Source organism: Diplotaxodon limnothrissa, linkage group LG12 (assembly GCF_057381915.1).
Source record: "Diplotaxodon limnothrissa isolate DT_005_m linkage group LG12, D_limnothrissa_male_GT1.1, whole genome shotgun sequence".
Lineage (NCBI taxonomy): Eukaryota > Metazoa > Chordata > Actinopteri > Cichliformes > Cichlidae > Diplotaxodon > Diplotaxodon limnothrissa.
In genome coordinates this window covers 2,362,694-2,379,046 of record NC_140607.1, presented here as the reverse complement: position 1 = coordinate 2,379,046, position 16,353 = coordinate 2,362,694, and the positions used below count along the sequence as shown (strand labels likewise).

General features: G+C 41.4%; 3 protein-coding genes across 3 annotated transcripts in view; 2 read left to right on the top strand and 1 right to left on the bottom strand.

The window, feature by feature from the left end:
• Window positions 1-245: 245 nt before the first annotated feature.
• Window positions 246-16,353, top strand: part of LOC146620654 (olfactomedin-like protein 2A) — a 29,540-nt gene continuing 13,432 nt past the window's right edge. The window contains exon 1 of the mRNA XM_085367769.1: window positions 246-489. Coding sequence (XP_085223895.1) covers window positions 421-489 — 69 coding nt within the window. The 5' untranslated portion in view covers window positions 246-420. The remainder of the gene's footprint in view (window positions 490-16,353) is intronic.
• LOC146620656 (uncharacterized) lies at window positions 2,887-5,148 on the top strand. Its single transcript, XM_085367768.1, has 3 exons — window positions 2,887-3,518; window positions 3,835-3,970; window positions 4,230-5,148. Exons 1-3 carry the CDS (start codon window positions 2,923-2,925, stop codon window positions 4,980-4,982), a joined length of 1,485 nt encoding a protein of 494 aa, XP_085223894.1. The 5' UTR covers window positions 2,887-2,922; the 3' UTR covers window positions 4,983-5,148.
• LOC146620655 (uncharacterized) lies at window positions 5,588-8,160 on the bottom strand. The gene is made up of 5 exons (XM_085367665.1): window positions 7,984-8,160; window positions 7,558-7,649; window positions 6,985-7,179; window positions 6,820-6,896; window positions 5,588-6,563 (listed from the first exon to the last, which is right to left on the bottom strand). Exons 1-5 carry the CDS (start codon window positions 8,132-8,134, stop codon window positions 5,588-5,590), a joined length of 1,491 nt encoding a protein of 496 aa, XP_085223791.1. The 5' UTR covers window positions 8,135-8,160.

The following is a 16,353-nucleotide window of genomic DNA, read 5'->3' as shown; positions in this document are numbered from 1 at the left end:
GGATGGAAAGCTACAAATCCAGATCACAGTCACTTATAAAGTAGTTTAATTTAGTGACTATGGATAATAATCTTTCTACTTTTTTTCTTTAAGCACATATTTTTAAACCGAAGCTATCCGTCCTCTACACAGTGAACACACACAACCACACACACACATTATGGGTATTAGCGTGTAAACCCCTCCCATCCGCGGAAGATAGCGGATGACGGATGATGCACACTACGCGCCTGGCTGAACACAGAGTGCGCACCAACATCCAGCCATCCATACATCCACACGCACAGGCTCACGCATACTGTACGTGTTCTGTGCAAAGTGGAAATGGAGCTGAAATAGGCGCAGCGCTCTGGAATGCCCGCAGCACCTCCCGCTTTGGATTTCTAAATTTATTGCGCACAAACTGACGCACGAGAGAAAATGTGGAGCTATACGAAGCTGCTGGCCTGTCTGCTGATTCTGTGTAAAAATGCGTCCTCACAGAGCAAGGTAAGAACAGACCACTTTACTTTGTGGGACTTTTCTGCGCGTTTTCAAATCAAACTCTAACAGCGCTCACTCTGTGCTCATGCGCACCTCTGACTGTGATCCATTTCACGGAGGCTCTCAGACAGACAAATAAGTGGCTCCGAACACCTCCCTCGAGCCGGGGCTTTAAATTTCCTGTCTAAGGTCTGCAGATGGTTCGGGTTCTGTGTCATTGTTTGTGACTCGAGGTAATCCTCCCAATGAGGGCTTTTGTGCGACAACCGTAACCATAGGTGCCTGTAATGACACCTCCAGTGCGCTCAGGACTGTGGCAGCAGAGTGTGGGAGAGATGGCACTCAGTGAGGGAACGGTAATATCTGGCTGCCGTGTTTGTACAGCTGCTGGACTACAGTAAGCCCTCACTCTCCCTCAGCTTAATCCAGCTATACACACACACACACACACACACACACACACACACACACACACACACACACTGCCAGAAGATATAGCATATGTTCAATATGCCTGTGGACCAGAGGCTAGATTGTCTGTGTGTGTGTGAGAGAGACTGTCAACAATCGTCTGCTGCTGATTCTATCAGGGTGGCCCCTTTAGCACCAGTGTAGGTCAGTGAAGAGTAAAACCCATTATTAGTACAAGTGGTACATGCATAGCAGCAGTTCAGGGTGTAACACTGGGAGTAGCAGTACTGGCAACACTTTCCTGAGTTCCAGTGAAGAGGAGTGATAATGTTGCCATCAGTGCTTTCAACTTTGTGTCACTTTGCACCATTTCAATACACAAAGCCAGAACATAAACATGTTTTTCTTCCCAGCTGACCGAAGAACTCGTCTAACATTTGAAGCATAACGTCTGAATCTTTCATGTTGACCTTAAAGCTGAAGAAATGCCTGCAACTCGATGAGTGGAAACTCCAAAGCAGCGTACTCATTTTGGAACTTTCAACAGTACATATAGGTGGAATAAGCAGGTGTCTGCTTACTTGTGGCAAAATGTATAAATTAGGTAACAGCTGATACAACCCACAGTACTTGGTGAAAAGTCAGTAACCAATGAGCAATCACTGGGGCTGAAAAACAGCCAATAAGGAAGAGCACAAACCCGCTGCTCCTCTAATGGACTTGAGTTTAGTTCCAAAAGTAAGCCAGTCCCCATAGACTACCAGAACTGACCACATGAACACGTCTGACGCCTGGGACATTTCTCACTTTTTTAATACAAAGGCTCAAAGTTAGGGAAATTGTCACTTTGATAGAGAGGTGTGTCAACAGGCATCTGTAGGTGAATGCTGCTAAATCTTACTTTGGATCATTTCAGTCACTCCGCCGGTCTTCTCTCGTATGTTTGTGCTTTGGAGCATTTTAATGGAACTGACCATCCAACAAGTCTGTGCTTCAGGTTTAGTGAATGAAATTCTGGTATTTTATTAGTCCCCTGCATCTAAATATTGGAATTTCTGGCTTGGAAAAAAAATGTCCCGAGGCTTGTTCAGAAAACATTTAAAAAAATGTTGGTGTTGAGGCTTTAAAATGTGTTGTCCACTTATGATAAACATTTATGATAAGATCGACTGGATGTAACAGTGGAACTGGTCGCTGTAGTGCTGTGACATTACACTGGCTTTTGAACTTCCTTCTTCACCTCCTCCAAACCTGGAGTTTTTGTGGCCGTGGCTCTTTGTAGCCAGAAATGTGAATGGATTACTAAGTTATCAGCTAACACTAGAACACTTAGGCAAGGCAAGGCAAGGCAAGTTTATTTGTACAGCACAATTCAACAACAAGGTGATTCAAAGTGCTTTACAGAGACATTAGAAACAAGAACAAATAAAAAGCATGATTTAAAATTGAATAAAACAAGCAAATAAACTAACTAACTAATTAACAAACAAACAAACAACAGTATATAAAATCAAAACAGATAAAATCAGAACAGTAGATAAAATCAGTAGTTAAATGTAAGTTTTGAAATTTAAGCTTAAAGTGTGGATTTGGTGCTTTATTTAAATGCAGCTGAGAACAGGTGAGTCTTCAACCTGGATTTAAATAAACTGAGTGTTTCAGCTGATCTGAGGCTTTCTGGGAGTTTGTTCCACTTAATTAACAAGATTCATTTATAGACTGTGTGAGTACCTCAGACATGCTCAGATACCTACTAATAAGTGCTAAAATACACAAAATAGTGTGTGAGTCCAACCCCCAAATAGGTGGGGTTAGTTTTACAGGCGATTTACAGACGTTGCACTATTTCCTTAACACAGGTGCAGTCAGTTCATTCCAATATCAAGCACAAGCAAGACATGCTGTTTTATGGTGCAATAGACTACTTGCACTAGGGCATGTGACGTATTTCCGTTTCCAAATACTACCGCTTGTGCGTTTCCGGTACGTTTGCTTATCTATCGGTAGCTATGCTAATGTCGCTTCAGAATGAGTATAAAAAGGAAAGTATTTAAAACAGAACATTTTCAAAAACAGGAGAAGAAATACTCCGAGCATTGCTGTGTCCCACTTTGTTCAGCTTCAGCCAAATTTAACGGCATACTAAGTTTTCATGCCTTTCCGACCCATTCCGACTTGAGAAGACAATGGCTGGTAAATATACGCCGGGATCATTTCACGATCACCTCTCACACCAGGGTCTGCTGCAGACACTTTGCCAGTGATCAACTCATAGAGCCAACAACCCTCGATGGTCGAAGGAGGCTTATTAAAGGTGCTGTACCAACACTTTTTGAGTGGAATGGCTATAAAGTTGAACCACCGCGGCGTAGTGTTTGGGAGAGAACGGAGCGACGCCCTGAACTAGTTCCTCCTGACGATCAAGAAGAGCACAGTCTTACAAGAGATCATGACTACTGCTCAGTCCCTGAGCCATCTGCATTGGACATATCAGCATCAGCTGCAGAAGACCTGTCCGAAGACGTGGAGACTCTGAGGAAGGAAATACAGGAGTTACGTGTCCAGCGAGAATTTGGGTTACAGCGTTTTGCTGGCTCCGACACTGACATCCGATTCTATACCAGGTACATCTAAGTTCTATTCAAGCTAACTGTTTAAAATATACCAAGGTCACCATCAGTTAAATTTAGAAAGTTTTTCCAGTCTTAATGAAAACAAAATAGAAATTTACTTTTTCTCTGCTGATTGTATGTTTTATGTAGATGCTTTAGTATTTAAACGATATCCTAATGCTACAGGTAAAATACAACACCAAATACTCTTAATCAGACTATTTTATACAGCATTCCATTAGCATATTTGTCACAGTTCACATTATTTTTATGTCAGTGTGTAATGTTAATTAATGATTGACATGATGTATGTCTCTCTCGTGAATAGATTTCCAAGCTATGATCATTTGATGGCATTCTGGGTTTTGATTGAGCCTTGCATCTATAAAATGATCCGGGTTTCAAGAGCCAAGTCAGCTGCCAATCGGAACGAAGAAGTGTTGACACCTGCACGCACATCAACAGTAGGTTATGGGTTTGTTGGTAGTTAGAACTAGAGGTGTAATGTTATTGTATTTATGTACAGCATACATACACAGGTGTATGTATGCTAGACTCAGTATCCTTTACATACATACACCTGTGCACTACAGCACCTCATTGTTTACCCCATGGTACAGTATGGTATGCCTAACCATTACAAAACATTTAGCCAAGAAAAGAATAATTTTACTAGTTCATAGCTTAAGGAGTAACATTTTCCCTTTTGTTTTCACCTTCCAGAGGCAGCTGCTACAGCCAATTGATGAGTTTTTTCTTTTCCTGGTTTTCCTGTCAGTTGGTTTGAAGGAGAGGGACCTGGCACACCGATTTAACATACACCAGTCCACAGTGAGCCGCATTATTGCAACATGGACAAATTTTCTTGCCACTGCACTGGGGTCTCAGTGCATCTGGCTTACACGTGAAGAAGTGCAAGCTTACCTCCCTGAGGAATTCAAAGATTTCTCAGACACCCAGATGATCCTTGACTGTACAGAGCTGAGGTGTCAGACACCATCCTCACCACTTCTCCAAAGTGAAATGTACTCTTCGTACAAATCCCACTGTACGATGAAAGCCCTGGTTGGCATAGCTCCACATGGTCCAGTGACATTCATCTCTAATCTGTATGCTGGTTCGGTTAGTGACAAGGAACTATTCAAACAATCAGGCATTGCTGAGAAGTTTACTGAAGACATGGCAGTGATGGTAGATAAGGGCTTCCTAATCACTGATTGTTGTAAATGCAAAGTGTACTGCCCACCTTTTCTATCTAAGCAGAAGCAGATGCCAGCATACCAGGTTAAGGAGACGCAGGCCATAGCCAGACTCAGGGTACATGTGGAGCGAGTCATTAGGAGGATCAAACAGAACAAACTTTTTGATAGCATCATTACCATGTCACATGTTTATAATATCAACCAACTGTTTGCAGTGGCATGTATGCTGTCAAATTACCAGAACACAGCATTAGTTAAAAAATGGGTTAAGTGAGACAAGATGGATTTTTCCCAAGACACCAGTGCCAGTAACTTATGGAAAATGACCTGCAGCTGAGGCCACTACAGTTGCATTTCTTCCTTCTCAGCTGACAATACTTGATTACAGAACTGGTACTTGAGTGCTGATAGTTGAGTTTCAGTTATTGATAATTCAAATTCATTGCAAATGTTTAATGTTAATAATACTGTTTAATTATACTACTATTATTACTATTCAGATTCAACAAAACTATTTATCAAAATTATAAAGTAAATCACTAAATCGTTTTAAAACCATAAGTGACATTGAACTTTTGTAACATCAAAAATACCATTTGTCATTTTCTACAGTTCAGTTATTGTCTAAATGTATATCAGTATGCTAGGCATGGAGTTTTAAATACTTACCATGTAAATAAGTTCTGCACAAATTCAACGTTTTAATGTGTGTTTTTAAAAATTAAATTGATGCCATTGCTTAAATAACAGTTTATTGATGTCACATAAAGGTAACATGTAACAACAAAAGAATTCATGAAATATATTGAAAATAAAACATCAGTTATTTTGTTCCAGCCAGCCTGAAGGATCTGTTTTTCTTTTTGCTGTTTTCACTGTTCATTTTTTCAAACACGGGTATCTTGGCATATATATGTAAAAAAAGAAATAGTCGGCCTTTTCTCTGATTGCATTGTGCACATCTATATCCATGTATATTCTTTGCACTAGGTAGTCCTCTTGTGCCCACACAACAAAGTCACACCACTGCATCCCACTGATGAGCAGTTGTCCTTGCACTTGCCAGTAATATGCGTGGCTCTTTTTTAGTTTAGGGGTACCACATTCCATCTGCACATATTTGCAGTCAATAAAGTTTTGTACATTGGGACATTTGAATTCGACGAAGCCAAACTGGGGGTATTCATTGGGGTCAAAAACAACACCATCAGGAGATGCAGCAAGCCAGGGGGCAATGGGGTGAATGACCAGACCACAGGGTGAGTAGTTAACATTCATTAGCCTACTATACTCTGCTGCTATTGCAGGCTCCATCTCAGTTCCTCTCCTCATGTCTGCTGTCTGCCTTGTTCCCTTCAATATACGCTCTGCTAGTGACTCGGCCGAGCTCTGGCCTCTGACGTGACACACCTCCCGAAACCTAGAGGCAGTCACTCTGGGCCTGCGGAGCTGATGCCACTCAGACGAAGAGCTTTGCTCACGTGTAGCTTCCTCTATTTTGTGAGCCATTTCCAGAGTTACAGACAAGCTTTTCAGATGCAGAAGCTCTTCTTCTGAGCACACAAACACACAATCTGATGGCAAGATGTCATACCCCTCCAGAGGCAAGTGCGGTGTTGGTGGTGCATCGCGGTGTAGTGTGATGTACCGGGTTGTCAAAACCGGCTGCTGATATGACAGAACACTGCCCTCCTGCACCAGCCCAAAGCCACTTTCCACAAGGGGCTTGTCAGGTCTCATGTTCATTGTGGTCACAAGTGGCCTGTCCTCAATATTAAATTTTGCATATGCCTCCGTTATTCTGAACAAGCAGGGATCTGGTAACGGACCCACCATGCCTCTGTAGAAGCCACTCCTAAAGAAAACATCAATGACAATAATGTAAGGGAGAAGGTTGTTATACTGAACAACAACTAAACTAAAAACTAAAAGGTGTAAAACAGTGGTGCATAAGTTAGAGACTGGGATGTATATGTACATGACTGAGTTAGCCGTCTTCAGAAAGTGTAATGTTGTATGTAAATTAATACCTATTCTGACACATGTATGTATGAAAAAAATAGCAACATACATTTGTAACACGTGAAACCAAATTTTACAAATCTAATTACCGTACTCCAGTCTGGGCCATCCTATTTGGTACTGGCTTAGTGAAGATCATGGAGTTGATGGGTCCTGGCCTCACACCCTAACAGAAGACACATTTACTATGGATGGTGTTGCTGTTCATATGTAAACATGGACTAATTCAAAAACTTTAACCTCATTTAAATTACCACTGTCCGTGGCTTGTGCCATTGCTGTTCAGATTCCGTGCAGCTATGCACAGGGGGGACAACCGGCACTCTGAGTTGTGAGTAGTGTGCTGTTTGGAAGAGCAGTGCCACTGTGTGATTGCACATAACAGCGCCTGCCACACAGGAGCACTGGCTATGTGTCAGTATCACCGGCGATGAATCCAGAAGCTTAATCTAAGAAGAAAGAACGAAAATTAAAAATGTAACATCTTCATGGAAGAGCCGAACAGGAACATAGTTCAGTGTTATGGTTACGCACCCTCCTGAATGCTTAGTGTTTCCTTCTCTCCCTATTAAAACAACTTAACCATGCTTGATAACTGTAATAACTTAGATTGTGTATATTTGCAGTATTAACTTGTTGTCAAATGTTTCTGATCACCCAAACACACGTTGATTTAACTATCTGACTAGTCAAATTAGGAGTGATAAAGCAGGGAGACAAGGAAAACATTCAAGTTGATGGGCCTTTAGGAATGAACTTAACTAATGCTTAAATGAACTGAACCCCACAGAACGGGGATTAACAACTTTACACAGCTTCCTGCCTACACTTAGTCTGTGTGGTGCCTCACTCTTCCTCATCGACCTGTAGCACAGGGCTCTCACACCGACCTCCCCTGACAACCTGTCTTTATTGGACACTGAATAAAGATACAAGTACCATTAGCATTATTTCTGTATTACTCATTTCAGCATGTCTTAAACATATATATTTTACACTTAGCAAGAGTAGCATTAGGTAGTTAACTACCTCCATAGTTAGCCAACTACCTAACGCCATTATAACAGTGTCTAACAACAAAAGTGACATTAGTTAAGAAAACCTCAACTATAGTTTAGGACGACATAAAACACCGTTTAAGAAAACATGTAATGTAGAGAACTGACATCAAATGAAGGACATAGCGGAGTAACGTAGTGTTTGCATTTGACGTTAGCTAGCGTTTCTTTGTCGGTTAATTTACGTTTTCTTACCTTCGTAGTTGTGTATATATGATGCAGCATATAACTTAAATCCTTTATCTAATTTGCTGGCGGGGGTAGTCGTCACTCTGCAAATCCGATGAACATCGGTGATGTTCAATTTTGGGAGCTCTTGTAGGCAGCGAGTGTAGAACGTCGCCATGGTTTAACCGCACCGGAAGCACTGGAGCAGGACTACATAGAACGCGGAAGTGTTAGTGCAAGTAGTCCATTAGCAGTAAATTCTGTGATGCAAATGTTAATAAATGAGACTGCATACTTGATTTAAATATTCCCCTCTCTATATTTTGCCCCTTGAGAAAGGAACTCCTGGAAATATATATGCAACGGGGTCAGGCACATATATAGAAGTTCCCACCTCTTCCTCTTCCTCTTGTAACTGCACTCTGTTTGTTAATACTGAACTTTTTTTGTTCTTCCCCCCCCAAAAAAAACCCCAGTTTGCGCTGGTCTGACCAGTGCCTTTCTGTGTGGAACTTGAATGTCCACCCAATGTTTGCACGGTCCTAAAAACTGATAGGTGGAAGAGAATGGATGGATGCACTCTGCCTCAAGTGGTCACTTTAGGAATTGCAGATTTTTTTTAGCATCGCCTTGATTTTTGTAAGATAAGATAAGATAAGATAAGATAGAACTTTATTAATCCCTCGGGTGGGTTCCTCTGGGAAATTCGATTTCCAAAAAAGCACAGCACCGACAGAAGTTACAGAGTTATACACACACACATATATATAAATACAGAGACAATATAAATAAAATATACAAAGGGGATAAATAGAATAAATAGGAATAAAAATAAAAATACAAGTGAATTGCACATTTCAAGTATTGAGTCTATTGCACCGTTGACTATTTACAAAAGTATTGCACAAAAGGTATTGCACAGTGAGGTGAAGAGGCACTACAGCTTAGTTGTTCCCTCCTTTGTCCTCCTGTTTCCCCTCCCTCTCCCCACCAGAGAGGAGTTAAACAGTCTGATGGCGTGTGGGACAAAGGAGTTTTTAAGTCTGTTAGTTCTTGTCTTTGGGAGAAGCAACCTGTCACTGAACAGACTCTTCTGATTGTTTATGGCCGTGTGCAGAGGATGCCTGGCATTGTCCATAATGTCCATCAGTTTCTTTAATGTCCTTTTCTCTGCCACTGTCACCAGAGTGTCCAGCTTCATGCCGAGCTTCATTTTGTAGCACTTATTTTTATGATTTATCCTCTAAGTAAGGTTATTAAATTGTAAGTGCACTGATTCTTATATAGCAATATGCATCCATTCATACAAGCACTGTTTCTGTGCTTTCTAACATTCACATTATGATGGATGCATCGGGGAGAAACTTGGTATCTTGCCCAAGGATATTTGGCATGCACATTTGGGCAGCTAAGTACTGAACCAGCAACGTTGTGATTAGTACATGACCTGCTCTACCACCTGAGCTACAGCCGTCCCCTACTGCTCAACAATTCTACATCAAAAGTAGAAAATGATAAAGATTTTTATGACATCTACACAAACAATTTGATGCCATTTATTTATTATTTTAGCTCTATATCAGTATGAAGTCATGCCTCGTTCATTGTGCAGCAGCAGTGTCATGGCTGACTCCTTGTTACTGTAGTCAGACTGGTGCTTTCAGTAAGAGCAGTGAGGGCACCGGAGGGTCGCGTGGGAACCGGCATATGCACCTGCGTTTTATTTTGGTTGTAAACAAACCTGAGGACAATCAGGACAAGGTCAACTAGGGGGTAGGGAGGAATAAAGAGCAGCATGGGGTGCTGAGTCTGCCTCAGCAAGACAGTCTGTGCCATTTAGGCAGTGTCAGAGCCTGGGCACGATTAAATATTTATGGACTTGCAGGTGCTGCAGTTTGCCTTGTAGTCTTCAATGTGCCTGAAATGACATTTCTTTCATGCTGTCTTATGCCAACACAACTTCGTTTAATTGGGGGTGTCACATGGAGGTTGATGAAGAGTCAACATTATCAGTCTGCAGACAGTCAAGTCTCTGTTTGTGGTTAAAACAAAGCTGTGGGAAATGAGAGACTCGTGTGTCTGTCACACTGAGGCTGAAGAAAACCTATTCTCCCCCCGACTGGTTCATCCTCTGCAGCTCTGTACATTACGGGAATTTGACTAAGATGTGATTTTGCTTGGTACACATGGTTCTCTTATTATTGCCCCTTTTCTTAAAGATAAATTAAATAGTTTCATATGTTTAAACATTACAAGGGTTAGACCCTTTTCACCCTGTGTGCAGCTCAATTTGTAATTGAGAGGATTCAAAGAAAAATGTTTCCGATTTATTTCACTATCTGCAAATTCTCCTACTGAAGAAAATAGTAAAGTGTTGTTCATGAAGTCGTCACCCAGTGAGCATACTCTGACTCTGATACTGACCAAATAATCTCAGTATTTTAATCCGTAGACCTGAAACTAGAGATTGAGCTCACTGAGAGCAAGATAACCGATGGTCATTTTCCCGTAGACGTCTTTAATAGCAGAACCCTTCCTGAAACCAGAGAGTCACCACCTGCTGGTGGTAAAACAATCCAAGTTAAAGGCTCCTTGCTTTTCAGACCCAGAAGCTGCATCCATCCTACAGTTAGTCGTCTGGACACCTACAGCAGGAAGTAGCTGACTTTTTTGCACTTTTGGTTCCCTCACCTGGAACATAAAGTCCACGTTTAAACTGTGAAACTTTTAGGACTAGAAAAGTTGTTGAGAACCTTCAACTTAATGACACTGAACACAGGAGGTCAGCAGGGGTTAAAGTCATGTGACTTCGGTGTTGCTCTTTTCACTGTTGTGTCAGTGCAGTTTTCCTTAAATTATTTATAGAAGAGATGCCAAGTATTAACAAATAGTAGTACTGGTTTTGTTGAGGAATGGCCCAATCCAGCTTTCTCCGATTCCGATCCAATAACGACACCTTTGCTGTCGATGCCCAGTACTGATCTGATATCAGTGTTTAATCATCTGTACATGTAAGAAATGAACACAAATATATGAATATATGAATTGCAATTTATTAGTGAGATAAATGAAAACAGGCACACAATAAAGGAAGGGAAAAATAAATCATTCATAATACATTTGCACTGGTTTTATTTCACATCAAAGCAGAGTTACAGGCTACAGTTGCAGCTGTTTCTCCTGTTTCAGCTAAAGTGAAATAACATTTAATCACATTGACAACTACGTAAGTATGTTAAAAGCTTACCAACAAGTTTTGCACCGTATCAATAGTCTGACTTTTTAGATAAGCTAAAAGTAATCCGTGGTTATGCTTGGATCTTTTTATTTTAGCACACTTTAACTACAGTTTGCTGACAAGTCAAAAACTTTCACAAACACACAAACAGAAGATGTTGATGTTGCAGCGTGAAATACCTGTAAACTACTGTTAGCTTCCTCTATGCTACATTAGCTCTGCTGTTAGCTCTGCTGTTAGCTCTGCTGTTAGCTCTGCTGTTGCATTGCAGAATAAAGACAAAAGAATATAAAACTGATTCATTGTCCTCATCATTATCTAATCAAACTTCTTGGGTCAGTATCAGACTGATATCTCATTTAGATATCAGATCTGCAAGTCTCTAGGTTTTTAGCAAAGCACGGTCATGGCTAGGTAGCTAAGCTAACTAGTGGCTAATTCTAAGTTGTCATTTAAAGTTGAGTTCCTTAATGCTAGACATACTTGACCGTATTTACTTTGTTGAAGAACTGTGTGGAAACCTGTTCACTGTGAGGAAACGCTGCTAAACCAAGCGCACAGGTTACAATATAGCTTTACTTCCATGTAAAGGTCAGAATTTGTGGGAATATTATGTTCAAGTAAAAATAGCATTCACATTGATACCACCAAAGCATTGCATTTGTTTTTCACGGTTGAATCAGTTTGTTGAATAAATGGCTTTAAAATGGAGTAGAGGATCTGTGTCACTGAACACTGAAGGAATTTGCAGCTCTTAATGGCTCCAATAAACATCTGGGGTGAGAAATCATCTGGAGAAAAGGCTTTGGCAACAGCAATCATTCCACTCATGGTTGAAGTCACAAAGCAGACACTAATAATTAGGGAAGTGTGTCTTTGTACTTGAAGTTATTACGATAGTGCCACAATGACAGATTGATTTGCATCTGTGAGATTTCAGCGGATTTGCACCCTTAAAAACCGACAAAATAATTATGTGTCATAAAAACATGTGTTTAGTACTTTTCGGAGCTTTTGTAAAATGACTGTGGCTAAAATGAAACTCATGAAGGTGTATATGTCTTTGAGTAGAGACTGAAAGCTTTAAGTGTTATTTGCTCAGATACACAGATCCAGCAGGAATGTAGATGTGTACCCCTAAAAGCTGCGAGTGCTTGATACACTTTGTGCTGAGCTAATTAACATCCGCACGCTAATGCTGGTAGTTTTGTCTGAACCAGCGACTTCAAGGTTCATCTCCAGACTGAAGGCTTTAATAAAGATACCAGGTTAATTTTTGTATTGGCACTGTGTGTCTTCAGTACTGCTAATTAGATTAAAAATCAGGTCAGAGTGGAACATGGATCACACTTTGGCTCTCAAGTACCCTTGAAAGGAGATGATGAGGATTTTAAAGGCGTAGTTCTTGCTATAAATCTTGAAGGGTTAGAACTCAGGGTGCCCTCTCTGGGCATTTGTGGGAAAATGACAGACAGAGTGCTGATGTTTGGGTTTGCGGGAGGATGAAAGATGCAGCTGAACATACTGTACCTGCCACGCCTGCCTTCTTCACTACACAGTTGTCCCAGTGATTAGCAGCTGGCAGATCTCTAAAAGGGGAGGATATCCTTGTTTGTACGGGCACAGCTGCAGATACAACAGGCCGGTGCTCCCGAAACACTGGCTAATGAATGCGGCGGCCTTTTGTGTAGCACGTTGTATGTTTTAAACAATCCTGAGCACAATTGGGGTTTCGCTTCATCACTGTCAGGGCACGTTAGCTGTTAACGGCTGCAGCAGTTGATCTAATAGAGCTCCTTGCAGTGTGCAGGCTCTTTTCCTCCCATCGTGCAGACGTGAGTTCACATTTGAGCCGTGTTCTTTTTGACCTGAAACTTGACTGCACTTGATAGGTCAAGGCCAAAGACTCAGAGCTCAAAGCATGCGTTAAATGCGCTGTACTCTTAATTATTAGCACTGCTAATTGTGTTGGCTGTTCCCATGCTGATAGGTCAGCTTGGCATGGGATGCTGGATGGTCAGTTAGGCATATAGGCTCATCTGACTTGACAGATGGAGGAAGCAGCTGCTCTGACCGGCAGAGGGATTCAGATTGTTCACAATAGGTGCCACAAAAAAGCCCACAAGATAATGACTCAGTCCTTCTTGACTTTAAACCAGGCACCAAAGTCAATCTTGCTGGAATTTCTCCACCTTAAAGCTGATGTTGCTATGCAGCGGTTGGTGTTAAGCTGGGGTTGAACAATGCAGCTCAGCGGGGCCATAGGCAGAGCCCCTGCTAAAGAAGTTTAATCTGCTAATCCGTTCTATTTTCATGTGGGTGTGTGATTTGTCAGGCTGCTGCCTTTACACTTGACATGGGTCAGGATTACCTGGGCTCTGCACACAGGAGTCCTGCCCCATATCAAGACCCCCTCCCAGTATGTGTACTGTAGAGTAGGGGAAATCATCCACTCCCCAAAACGAAACACCCTCTACACCTTTCCCATCACTCGGCCTGCATTCCTTCACTAATGAGCCCCCCCCACCACCACCTTTACCACTAACCCTCTTTGCCATCACTAAGCCTGCAGCTGCACTACAAAAAGACTTCAAAAGCTGTGCTTTGACCAGGACAAACAGTCACAAATTCATTAATATACCATCGACCAAAACATAAAAAATACGTGAGATTTTATGTAAATAGTCGACTTGCTGTGTTTTATATTGTAGCAAGGTCCAGAATAATCAGTGGAGAAAGTTAAATATTTACTAATACCTCACAGTCTCATTTGCATGTAAAGATGAGGAAACGTGCAGGTTATTTTCATGTGGTCAGCCTGCTGATTCCTGCAGTCCGAACATGAAAGTCCATCAAAGTAGAACCAGGAGTCTTTCTCAGTGACCTGCAGCCAGTCAGATGCAAATAATGGAAACGCTGACAAATGAATACATGAACTGTTTTCCTCTGACCAAACCAGTAATCGTCTGTATTCACATTAAACATGTTAGCTTTAGAGAGAGAGACACATCTACACAGACAACATGAACATCATATTGAGCCATCCGCACAAGTGATTGTACAGGCAGCAGGCTGTCGAGTATGTCAGTAACACATTGTGATATATTGTGTCGCCTTTTTTAAACTGCAAAAGGTGAATTTCATCAGTATCTGGGGTTTTTTCAGCTAATTTTAATCTGGGACCGTGAAGCAGACAGACTCTAGACAGCGCTGTCATTCAAACCTTTCACAGATGTCCAGCTTAACTGCGTCCAACTGATGCTAACCCTCACAAGTGTGCAGCAGTCCGTGAGATGACGAGCTGTTACAGTCACATATGGATCCACGGCCTGTGACACCTCACACTTAATGCAACAAATTCTGCTGAATTCGACTGAACGTTTACCTGGATCCAACTTTGTGAAAAAATGTCACATTAGCAAAATAAAGCTTCTCACATCTGGGGTCCAGTTGAATTGTGTCTAGTGTTATTAGTGTTTTGCCATTGAGTTGATTTAGCTCTCTTAGCTAATGTTATCTGAGGACGGCGGTGCATGAGATAAGCCGTGTTGTGACAATTCCAGTAGTCCATAAAACATCAGCATTACGCCTACACAATATAAACAGTTATGAGGTGGCTTTTGTCACATTTACAGACAAAGTAAATGTATCATAGTATAAGTCTTTGACTTACAGCTAGCTGCTGGATGTTGCATCGTGTACAACAACAAACTGATCAGGTCAGAGAGTAACTTTCCAAGCGTGCAGGTGCAACACTTTGAACACTTTAAAGACTTTCTGTGAATGTGTTTTTCAAAGATCGAAGCTTAGAAAAGAGACACTAAACTCAAAGATGTTGGCTCGTGAGGTCGGAGGATCAAATCCTCCCTCCAAGCTCAGTCATGTGAGGGCTGAACCACAGCTCATTAATGAAGAATCTCAGCAAAGTGATCCCACATGTGCACCTGTCCTGTGATTTATCGCAGACCCTAAATCTCTCTAGGGAGGGATGACAGGCGGGACCTCCTCCAACACATGGTCCCAGCAGTAATAACTTTGAATTATGGTCTGAAAAAACAATTCTGCAGAGTGAGAAACACTTTTTTAACCACAGCGAGAAAACAATTATTCGAATTTAGACGTGAAAATGCTGCAATTCATTCATTCTGCTAGTAATAAAGACGCAGATCGTAACAGTTGTCATGCATCAGCTAACAGCTTGCAGTGTGCTGTACATGTATCGCTACAGTGCCATCGATTAATTAGAAGTTAAGAGGACTCAATGCTACATACATACCTAGCTAACTTAAATAAGGTAAAATGATGAGCCTTTGCTTACTGTCATGTGCTTTAAAATTAAATGTGGGGAGTCTTGGACTTTGTGTCATTTTTATATGTTTTACCGATAGCTAAACTCAGTAGCACAAAGCTGTAAATCTGAGCGAATTAGCTGATGTAATCTGACAGCTTGCAGTCCCTCTGTGTTTGCAGGCAATCTGGTGTTAACGGACATTAAGCAGAATGACAACAACAAAGCAGCAATAATGGCATTACTGAACACTGTGGAGAACTTTCTTAGTGCAACAACTGAGTGTAAAGGTTTCAGTGTGAGAGCTCAGACTGCCAAGTCACCATCACCACCTGAATGTTTAATCAAATATCCAGTAAATCTGAAGGTGAACTCCAGTGTGAAAGGTTTCTCACCTCGTGTCAGCTTGCACAGCCTCAGGTTGAAAATGTCTGCTCTGGCTGCCGTATTTTGCTTCTTGTTTTTTAAGTAAGCCAAGGCCTGCCAGAGCCATTGGCATCATGCTTGGCAGCAGCAAGCCAGCTGGTGATGAAGCCGAATGATTTATGTTTGTCTCAGAAGGCTTCCTGTGAGTCACAGCCGTTAAAACTCCAGAGAAGGGAAACACGCTGTTATTTTTCAAGATCAGTTTCCTTCCCTTCCTTTTGTTTCCCTGTATTAAAAAAAACCATTTGTTACTCATTAAAATCCAGCAGGGATTAGACTGGATGACTGGAAAAGCTGTGGATTCCCTGGTAGAGGAAGGAACAGTAACACGCAACATTTAAAATTCAATTCAGTTTTATTTACACAGCACTAAATCACAACAACAGTCGCCTCAAGACGCTTTATATTGTAAGGTAAACCCTACAATAACACACACAGAGAAATC